Below are 11,784 nucleotides of genomic sequence, written 5' to 3'. Positions count from 1 at the left end.
GGCAGCTGCAGGCCTAAAGAATGCGGTAAGAGTTTTAGAAAAATTAGCGGTTTTGTGTAAAGACCTGGGGGGTGATTTGTTTTTTTTTATGCTAAAGGGAGCAGACGGTCCACTTGATGGAGATAGTGCCGTCACCCATGGACATCCGCAACATAGATTTGCAGATGTGTTGCCAACCTCGATTAGGGAACAGAGGGAGAAAAATGTGGGAAAGGGAAGGGGAAGAAAAGGGTGGGAAAAGGGAATGGGTAACTGGCTCTCTCACTCATCGGACGAAATGTAGCCATTAAAGACTACTTCACGCCGAACTTCTGTGAGAGGGTGGTACTTCCCCGGTCGAGCTGCAGTAACTTGACCACAGCTAGACTCTACCACCTACAAAATTTGTAATTACATTAGTTTGATTTTTAATTACATTAAAAGCTATAGGATAAATTACAGTGGTTTTTCAGTAAGTGAAAAATGGACACATTAAAAAAATAATTTATTTTCAAAATCGGCTGTAGACGAAATAAGCTATAGTCGGTATCATTTCTGGCGGGCTAATAGTTAATATCGGTGAATTTCTTTCAAACGGATCATAAATGCACCGTCGTCTCTGAAGTCACTGTGCACATTATAGTTACTATGTTAGTCATAAATCCAGCCAGGAAAAGTTAAAGCCAAACTATACCAAAGAATTCCGGTTGTTAAGATACATACAACTAATCTGAAGAAGTGGGCCTTTTTTATTAGTAATTCGCTGGTTTGTAAGAGTGGCTGAAATCATTGACCAGCGCTTTTTTCTGTTCTAGCTGTTCATGTGGACTCAGAGGATAATTCAATAACACTAAGGAGTATTACTTGTTTAATAAGTATAGTGATTTAGTATTTGCTATTTGATAGTATTAATTAACGGGTAAATAAATTAGTGAATCTTTGTGAGAATTTCTTGAGTATCTTGAGTGGTAGGTGATAGATGGTAGAACCTAGCTGTGGTCAAATAACTACAGCTCAAGCATGGGTTGGCTCGACCGAGGAAGTGCCACCCTCTCACAGTTGATCGTCGTGAAGTAGTCATTAATGACTGCGTTTCGTCCTATGAGTGAGAGAGATGGTTGTCTTTTCCCTGTTCCCACCCTTACCTGAAATTTCCTTATTCCCACCCCTCCCTCTTCCCCAACAACCTAGGTTGGCAACGCATCCGCAACATCTTTGTTGCGAAAGTCCATGGGCGACAGCGACTTCTGCCCATCAGGTAAGCCGTCTGCTTGTTTGCCAACTTTTACATAAAAAAAAATTATACAAGTCCGAGTCGGACTCGCCCATGAAGGGTTCCGTAGCAGCAAGTAGATGACATGATATAAAAGATATTGTAGTGCATTGTAACTTTAAATGAAACTAGTATTATTCGGATTTACTACGCGGATTTTATTATTTAAAAACTACATAATCCCGACGTTTCGGTTACTTTGCAGCAACCGTGATCACGGGCAGACGAGGTGTGAATGTCTGTCAGTTGGTCCTTGTTATTTATCATCTACCGCCATCGATTTCTTAATTTTCTGGCGTACCGCTCTGGATGCCGGCAGAATGCGCTCACGGTGTCTTGAGGTCCTGCGGTGTGGTTTCGGACATGGGATTTTATATTTTTAAGAACGGGGTCCCAGGTGTTTGATAGATTCCAGCCATTTTCTCTATTGAAATTGGGATGTTTTTTAATTTCAATAGCCTCGCGAATTAATCTCGGTATATACTTGTCTTCCCGAGCGAGGATTTGAGGTTTATCAAAACGAATGTAGTGGCCTGGTTTGTCCATTGTGTGTTCACACACTGCTGACTTCGACGCGCGCCTGTTTTTGATGTCTGAGATGTGTTCCTTAACCCTTGTACCGATGCTCCTCTTCGTCTGTCCAATGTATGACAAGCCACAGTCACAGTCGAGTTTGTATACACCCGCTTGTTGTAAAGGAATGTTACTCTTGATTGGTCTCAAGAATTGGCTCACTTTCTTATGTGGTTTGTAAATAGTTTTAATGGAAACCTTCTTCAAGATGTTGCCTATTCTGTCAGTAACTCCCTTCACATATGGTAGTATCGCAGGTTGTCGTTCAACTGTGGGTGGCTTCAGGTGGTTCTTGCGATGCTGGCGAGGCACGGGCAGGTTGTTGATGGTGAGAGCATGTTTTACATGCTGCAGCTCGGCCTCTAGGTGGTCAGCATCACAAAGGTGTTGGGCTCTCTGTAACAAAGATTTGCCAACGGTAGCTAACTGTTTATAGGAAAAAACTGTTTGGGACATACTGTTTATAGGAAACCCACACACACGGACAGGTACCTCAACGGTAACTCGCACCACCACCCTATACAGTTAGCTACCGTTGGCAAATCTTTGTTACAGAGAGCCCAACACCTTTGTGATGCTGACCACCTAGAGGCCGAGCTGCAGCATGTAAAACATGCTCTCACCATCAACAACCTACCCGTGCCTCGCCAGCATCGCAAGAACCACCTGAAGCCACCCACAGTTGAACGACAACCTGCGATACTACCATATGTGAAGGGAGTTACTGACAGAATAGGCAACATCTTGAAGAAGGTTTCCATTAAAACTATTTACAAACCACATAAGAAAGTGAGCCAATTCTTGAGACCAATCAAGAGTAACATTCCTTTACAACAAGCGGGTGTATACAAACTCGACTGTGACTGTGGCTTGTCATACATTGGACAGACGAAGAGGAGCATCGGTACAAGGGTTAAGGAACACATCTCAGACATCAAAAACAGGCGCGCGTCGAAGTCAGCAGTGTGTGAACACACAATGGACAAACCAGGCCACTACATTCGTTTTGATAAACCTCAAATCCTCGCTCGGGAAGACATGTATATACCGAGATTAATTCGCGAGGCTATTGAAATTAAAAAACATCCCAATTTCAATAGAGAAGATGGCTGGAATCTATCAAACACCTGGGACCCCGTTCTTAAAAATATAAAATCCCATGTCCGAAACCACACCGCAGGACCTCAAGACACCGTGAGCGCATTCTGCCGGCATCCAGAGCGGTACGCCAGAAAATTAAGAAATCGATGGCGGTAGATGATAAATAACAAGGACCAACTGACAGACATTCACACCTCGTCTGCCCGTGATCACGGTTGCTGCAAAGTAACCGAAACGTCGGGATTATGTAGTTTTTAAATAATAAAATCCGCGTAGTAAATCCGAATAATACTAGTTTCATTTAAATGAATACTCGCGAAAATCTTAGATCTCATCATTGTAACTTTGATCGATGTTTTGTAAAAAAAATAACTTGGATTTACATAGTGTTTGTATGAACGACAAAGTTGTATATGCGTTTTGAATAAATAAATTGAAATTGAAATAAAATGAAAAATGTATTATTTCTTAAAAACTAATAATGATATCTCGTTCAAATCAATTTTCGTTGAAAGTTTCCATTGAAATCTACAGCATTAGCATTAGTTTTCTCACTCTCTTATTTTAAAAGTTAGAGGGGGGGGCACACTCATTTTTCCACTTTGGAAGCGTCTGTCTTTCAAACAATTGATTTTGACGGAAAAAAAACGGTTTTAGAAACATTAATGTCTTTTTAAAGCCCTATCAATAGACACCCATCACGTATAGTTAGCTGAAAAAACATTTTTTTTAATTAGTTCCATGTATGGAGTACCCCCCTTTAATTTTTATTCAAAATTCGAATAGCGGTTACCAGAGTACATCAACGTACAAAGTTTCAACTATGTAAGCCCAACAGTTTCGGAAATAAATGGCTGTGACATACGGACAGACGGACAGACAGACGTGAAGAATCTGTAAGGGTTCCGTTTTTTGCCATTTGGCTACGGAACCCTAAAAAGGGTTTAGTTCAAGTTAGTAATTAGTTCCGATAATAAAAATAGTGGAAAGATAACAATTCTATTCACATAACGTTCCTTACACCTTTAAGAGAACCGTCTTCATATACAGACGACACTCAATTGTTACAATCAAACGGGCGCACGATAAAAGATCATTAGAATTATTTCTATACAGCTTTGGTGTTGTAAATTGTTTCTTTAAGCTTCATCGGTGTAATATACAGGAGATGTCATTAATGACGTAAGTAGAATGCTACCAAAGATTACAATATAAACATACCGAAATGACTATCTGCTTTGTCTCTTTGGCAAAAATTGTTAAATTTATTTTTAATTTCAAACAATAGATACTTATTATAACAATTCTGCTTAATGGTAAGTTACTATTGAAAGGGAAATGTATATATAGGACGTGTAGATGGCAACAGCACTCCCATTAGTTAAATATTCAGTGTTGGCGTCGCAGGTGTATCGAATGTACCCTCGGCTTAAAATAATGTTATTGGGAGAGAGCTAATCCCAAATTGTCCTCTTCACTCATTGCACGTCCGATGTCCGCTATTTTAATTAGCACAGAGTGCCTATCAACAAAATGAATTAGTCGAAGACATTGTTGTATTATTATGTACATTATTTTCGTGCTTCCAATTCCCAATATCTATTTATTCAAATTACTGAATTTCGTTAATTTATACATCTTTATGTCGTATGTACATATTTGATGAGGTTTAAGTTTAGTGTAAACAATAACGATATCAACTGTGAGTTTAATTTGTTTAATTTAGAAGCCGGTTAGTTGTGTCAGTTGATAGTACCTAATATAACATTCGTCACAAAACCAATAGGTCGCCAGCAAATGGAATATTTAAAATAGATCGAACATTTTAAACTGAAATACACTGAAATTTGAAAAATATCTAAACTGTAATATTTTTAAACTCCATTAATATTTATAAAGAAAAAAACACTTTTGATATGATTGACCTTCCTACAATCTGCATATGTTCTAATACTTTAGTTTCGTCTTCACTTTAATACGATTTACTTTAATCTGAAAATTCAGTTTTATTTCTTATTAAGTTATTTTTTTGTAAAACAATAATCAGAAAATTGTACTAAAAATAGCCAAAGAAACTTTCACACATCAACTATTGCCGAAATTCTTGGAACTAAATCTGGAAGCGACACATAGCTCTAACTTTCTCCCGCCTTACTTCCGCAGTAACCGTTACTTAGCAAGAAGTCCACTTAAAAAGAAAATTATAAACTATTCCTCCTTCATTATTTTTATATAGATCTTCGTCGTCTTTTAAAATTAAATATGATTGTAACAATTCAGTAATAAAATGTATTGGCGTATTAAATAACATTTGACCCAATGGTACGATATGTTTATAGACTTATTTTACACAAACATATATAAATACGAATAATATAAGAGGCGACATCCAATAACCTTACACTAGGATCCTCTTATTATTGTCTAAAAAGACAACTTTACTCTCAAACATTCTAACGTCGAACAAATCACGGTGCTGGGTGTACGTTACACAGTCGCTTATCGATAACCAACTCATTTTTATTTCCTTTCTCATAAGAACCGCGTGTTTCTGTGTTCCGAATGTTCCAACCGTCACTCCGCGATCAGCAGCGGACATGTTGCAACAGCGTTGTGTGAATCATGTGGTCTGTGCTAACACTCACACTCTGTGTGTTTATATCCCTTTCTTATAATACTAAAGGTAACAGTTTATTTTGCTTTATATACTTTTACAATATATATTTATTGTGTAAGTCTTTAGAGAAATAATAAGATCAATTTTTTTATTCATTGAAATAATTGGCTTGTTAAATTTTTCCACTTCAGTGATTTCTTATTAGGCCCATACAAGCGGAGTAGGGTTGTTAGTTTGAAGAGTAAATAAACCTATCGAATACTTGCTTCAAAAAATAAGCGAAACGTTTCAGAGAGAGACAATTTTATTTAGTAACATACAAAAAAGTGTTTCTTCATAATATTATACGACTTCAGATTCACCAGGAGACGATCAGGTTAATGATCTAGTGAGAAACTTACGGAAGCAGTTGATGAAAGGGAATCAAGATTACACTTTGAAGTATAATGAAATACAAAATATTCAAATGAGAAGCAACACGAATCAAAACAGAGATCCAAATGAAAATAAATTAAATAAGACATTGAATTTTACGAAAACTGAAAGGGGATATGTTAGAGGCGTTCGTAGTGAATATATAAAAGACAAAATCAGTGCAGCTCCGAGAAAATTAATTGACGAAAGTATTAATTCATATGAAGGATCAGAGAATACATATAGTAAACGCCTTGAACACCCTGTACATGTCAAGGACTTGTTGTATTACATGGACGAAGAGAAAATTCTGAAAGATAAATTAGGTCCAGAAACGAGGAATATGGCTTTTAGAAGAAGTATGGTCGGTGATGACGTGGGTAAAAATAAAACAGAGAAAAAATATAAAGTCTTAAAGGTACGAAAGCTGCTAGACTTTTAAGGAATGGTAAATACAAATTATATCTTTGAAGATTATACAAACTGATATACATTTAATTGAATATAATTTTACGAATTTTCCCTTGTTATTTAACACTCCAACTGATATTGTGAATATTTGCTAAGGATAAACTAAGGAATAAAATGTGTTAGTTCAGGTGAGAAATCAGTTCCGGAGAAAAGAACCTCGTCGGTTGATTCAAGAAGAAGGTGGGGAAGGTATTGTGGTTATGGCTCTAGACGGTGAGCCCCTGCCAGAGTTCCGACTGCCGAAATCCAGAAGACAGTACAAGCACGAGCGAGGTGTGGAGGACACTGACGAGGAGGAACTGTCTCCCCCAACAGTTCACAGCGAGGAAGATGTTTTAACGACCTAAACTAAATATAAGGCTTTGCCATGTGATAATATTATATTAAATGTCGTTTAGAGTTCTCATGAAATAAAATATAAACATAACTATTAATAAATTGACTTTATCATTAATGCATTCATTAATCAACAATTACTACAACTACCAAGAGTGGTTTAATGAAAAACTAAAGGCAAACATTCTTTCAAATTTAGGGCCAACGTTTATTATAATAAAATGATTTGGTTTGTTTTATTTATTGTCACCAGATTCTTAAGAATGTCGAAAAAAAATTCAAAGTATTTTACTTAAAAATGTTCAAGTTTTATTAAAAATTGTGTGATAAAACTGTTATCAAGTAACAAATATTTGAAGGCGTGAATCAAAAAAACACTGTTAAAAAATCATGGTTTATCGACACTCGAATAATGCACCGTACATAAGAAGGAAATATATGACAGACGAGTATAGTCATCGATTGTAAAAAAGGTTCATACATTTCTGCGGCGGAATTGTTTGAAGCCGACAAATCTCGCAACAAATCAACGCACTGAAATCCAGTTGATAGTGTCACCGGATATTACGAAAGTATTTCAACTGAACGTATTTTATGAACTCAATAAAAATAAATAAAAATTTTTAGTGCAAATCGTTTCATTTGACGCACTTGCTTCTAGAATACAAAAAATGAGTTATGCCTTTGTCTCTTTCGTAAATCTGTGCTTACTTTGCAACTTTGTTTATAGTTTGGAGAATGGTTAGTAAAATTTAGTAATTGTTGACTTTGAGTATGACGATTTTTTAAATTTAAATACCCATGCAATAATAATCGTTTTTCTATTTACGATAGGAAATCGATCGCTTTTAAATAGTGATTTAGTAAAAATAGTCAGAGAAGATCTTCGACGTAACAATGAAGATTATAAAGAAATGAAAAATGCTAAGAATTTAACATCAAATTATAAAATAATTAACGGTACAAAAACTAGAAGAGCTGATACCGATACATCAGACTACAATTACGATGACTTACCAAAACTGAGCTCCGATGTTGTTAAGGTCGTTACTACAGACACGAACACAGTATTGAATACTGTCACAGAGAAAGTACCACAGACATCGAACAAAATTATAAAAGCAAAGTTACCAAAAACAGCATATAAAGACTTTATTCAAAACACAGTGACCCTTCCGACAACAATAAGGTCGTTTACAAAAATAGCAAATCAAACAAAAAACACAAAACATCATACAAACAATGATATTCCTAAATTTGTGAATAAGAACAAAATACAGAAATTTAAAAATTTTATGGAAAAGAACAAGGGCTTACTGAAAAACTTTCTCAACGACAAAATGAAGGAGACTCCGCAAATTACTTCAAAGAATCCACTGCGGCAGAATGTCCTCGATTTAGACCAATTTGTGAACTCTATCGAGAGTTCTCCGGAAGTTGGTGGCGTGATACGAAACGTTGATAAATTATATAAAAAAGATGAACTACAGCTACCGAGCCCTGACCTTTTAGACTTGGCGCCGGCTAGGGGGGGGCGCATACACAACCAGAGGGTCAAGGTGATGTATTCATAGACAAATGTCTACCATATTACTAAAACCTGACGAATAAAAAAAAAAGGTTATTATATGACTTCATACTAGAATTAACTGTTAGGATTGGCCTTCGTGCAAGTTGTACGGAATGAAGGAAAAAATTATAGTCTATCTGTGATACTGATGTCAAAGCTACGTAATTGAAAAGTTTCTTTAAAATCTATATTTTACGTGCAAGAACAACGTAAATCCATACTTCCGGAAAACCTGTCGTATTCATATAAGTAGTATTTACTGTGTAAGAAAGCTATAGGTAATTACTCGGCTTAAAATCTAAAGCCTTAAATTAATAATTTTCATAAAAGTCATCCTAATATAGTCTATGGTACATACGAGTATGTATGTTGTTTAGCTGTAATCATCACATAATGTATTGTCTAATGAGAAGTTTGATTATCATCAGGGTCGTCTTTGTCAGCGTCACGTTCTGGTGCCCGAAGGTCCGAAGTATGACAGTCAAGGGAAGTGGTACCTGCCCGCCCACAAACTGATCATACGACGACCTTATAATGTCACTCACCGCCCGAAACTCGTGTTGCCTCGGTGTTGTAACTGTTGCAAGAAGTCTGTTCTCGGCTGCGAGTAGTTCAATACGTGTATTATATATACCTATGTAAAATATTATTTGTTTGTTTTATATTAAAATATCCTTTTATATGTGGTTCAATTTTTCCGATCCTTATAACTCGCATTCCTTTATAAAAACTTAAATTATAATTTACACTTTTAACCAACTGGACTATAAAGTAAGTATTACTTAAAAAAAATATTAATGCATAGATTTCAAAGGACTCTAAGACATTCTTTTTTAATTTTTTGAGTATAAATTTACTATTATTGTAAATAAATTATTTCCATGCGTATTTTTAAGTGTTATGCGTGTTATTTACTTTGTGTTTATTTAAAATGTATGAATTAAGGAATTTTTACTTCAACTTTTTGATATTCAGTATGGTGAGACTAAAAAAGTATATAGAAACTAGGTACCAGCCCCGGCCTCGCACGGGCTCTTTACAAATATATAAATTAGCCTATTTAATTGAGAATTATTAAACTTTGATAACTTTCAAATGGTAGACCTGATTTAAATGATTTAAAAAGTAATTTACAGATACTGATGTAGGAATGAAAACGAAGTAATTTATTTGGATAAGACTTAATACCGTGTTTATGTAAATAGCTTTCCAAGAAAAGCTTTAGGAATGCCAATTCTTAAAAGTTGTAAAATGTATTAAGTATGTTATCCTTAAGGTATAGACATAAGCCACCACGGACTTTTCTGTATGATGCACACACGGACTTTTCTGTATGTTTCTTTTCTGTGAGATGCACAATACCATGATATGAGAAATCGAGATCCTTTTACAAAAAATTTTTTTTATCCCGATACAAAGCAGAACACAAGAATTCTCGTTATAATTCGGACCTGATTATCGTGTCAACATTAAAAGGGCGGAGGTTAGGCATTTAAACTGCAATTTGTATTTCGGACTTCGTAATAATTACACACAGTTTTGGTAAATAAATATCTTAAACAAAAAATATTAATAATTTTACCTTCATATTTTATCATTGTAAGATTTTTTTTTTATATTTTCGTATTTGGTGCGATCGTGATTGTTCTACTGTAATCTTTTTATTATTGTTAGTTATCTTGTAAAGTGAAGAGGCTTTTATTTGTATCGGTTTATGAAACAAACATTAATTAGGTTCGGGAATCGACCCCGAGGAACGTAAACACGAAAGCACGTTAACAATCAAATAAACCATAATAATTAATTGTAAATGTTCCAATGACTATAGACAAACATCGCGTGAATGTTAAATGAGTCTGTTTGGAAAATGTTAATTAGACAGACGACGTGTTCATTCAAACGTATGTATATGACATTCACGACTGTAAGGATATCAAACGGAAAATAACATGTTATTGAATTCAAACATAAATAGTACAGAAGAAAAGTAAATGGAAGGGTTTCGACTTTGCCTTCTACGGAATAACATGTCCTAGTTGCTTGCCGATTAATATGTTGTATTTGACTCAGGCCAGGTGATCTTTCCAAAACGTGGTCACCGATAAGCCTTTTTTAAAAATATTCAAAAACAGTATGTTTATTTTTGGCAGCGCGCACCTAAATGTGATCGCAGTATTCCGCATACGACCTGATCAATGTACGAAGTATAGACTATAGACAAAGAAACTGTTCCGGCATGAAATACTGCCGTACTTTTGCAAGGATGTAGGGTTTCCTTGCAATTGCATGGGATGGAACATGGAGATGAACCGCTCAATCAACCGCCCAAAGTTAAGGTTTGAAGATACCTCAATACCCAATAAGCGAAAAGGTCAGAGTATTCCAAGAATACATTCTGAAAAGTCGAATTCCAGGTTGACGAACTCCACTTTGCGGTAAAAACAGGTCTGTGTGTGATGGTGGCAAAGTAACTAACGTGGACTTATAAAATAGCTTCCACATCAGCATTCTTTGTTAAGGTTGGGTTTCGATATTCTAATCTTTATCTATAGGGTTTAAGCATGTTGATGAAAATGTTAGGTTCCCAACATTATTCATGATAATGCAGCGTGGAGTATCCACATTTATAAACATGTAAGTATTTGTTAGTTGTCTACGCGGCGTGTCGTCTTAATGCAGCGAGTCAACACTCATACGAAAGTGATATAAAAATAATTAGAATTTGATCACACACGTGACATCTTAACTTACTAAAACTATTTCCGAATATCGCTGGAATACAGTTGTATAAACAAAATATCGTATAAAGTGTGACGTGACATCACCTCACCGTGTAGAGTAAATAATAATACTATAACCATGAAGAGAGCACTCACACATTTTTTCCTAACCACGTATCGAGTCGTATCGGGGAGCGACTGTCTTTTAAGAAACTTTTTTTTGACATATACAGTTTAATGAGATCTCAGACATTCGTGAGTATTGATTTAAACAAAACTAATATTTTCAGATTCCTACGCGGTATTTGATTATTCTACTCACCTCTCACTCCCGCGGTTTCTGCTACTTTATTGCAAAGTATTTAGTTTTAAAATAATAAAAGGACGCGCAGTAATCCGAATCTATTATTTTTATTTATATTACCAGTTTAGTTGTGGAATTTCTTTGAAAAACATTTTAAGAATTATTTTCACGCCTAGTTTCGCTTTCATTTGTGAAAATCTCTCTCAATCGATTTATATTGGCCGATTTTAATGATGTATTATATAAAACATAAAAGAATTATCCTCTTGCGGAAGAGACTAATACAGATTTGCGGTAAATTATTTAATGATATCGGGATGAAAGTCAATCGGGTTTTTTTTAAATTAATTCTGTGCTCTTCAGTGACCATTATAATTAGTTATCTTTTTTGTGTCATTTCATAATATATAGCAATTTTAAAATTCT

The 11,784-nt window shown here is 35.4% G+C and overlaps 1 protein-coding gene across 2 annotated transcripts; it reads left to right on the top strand.

Annotated features, from left to right (window-relative positions):
- The first annotated feature begins 5,449 nt into the window (after window positions 1-5,449).
- LOC116775789 (uncharacterized) lies at window positions 5,450-9,014 on the top strand. 2 transcript variants are annotated; one of them, XM_032668777.2, is made up of 5 exons: window positions 5,450-5,609; window positions 5,900-6,375; window positions 6,557-7,505; window positions 7,599-8,323; window positions 8,763-9,014. In XM_032668777.2, exons 1-3 carry the CDS (start codon window positions 5,549-5,551, stop codon window positions 6,773-6,775), a joined length of 756 nt encoding a protein of 251 aa, XP_032524668.2. In that variant the 5' UTR covers window positions 5,450-5,548; the 3' UTR covers window positions 6,776-7,505; window positions 7,599-8,323; window positions 8,763-9,014. The 2 variants fall into 2 exon arrangements, with proteins under 2 accessions (XP_032524668.2, XP_032524667.2); XM_032668776.2 differs by lacking the exons at window positions 5,450-5,609; window positions 5,900-6,375 and having other exon boundaries at window positions 7,381-7,505.
- The last annotated feature ends 2,770 nt before the right edge of the window (window positions 9,015-11,784 follow it).

Source organism: Danaus plexippus, chromosome 27 (assembly GCF_018135715.1).
Source record: "Danaus plexippus chromosome 27, MEX_DaPlex, whole genome shotgun sequence".
NCBI lineage: Eukaryota > Metazoa > Arthropoda > Insecta > Lepidoptera > Nymphalidae > Danaus > Danaus plexippus.
Note: the sequence above shows the minus strand (reverse complement) of the source record. Positions and strands in the feature narration are given on the sequence as shown.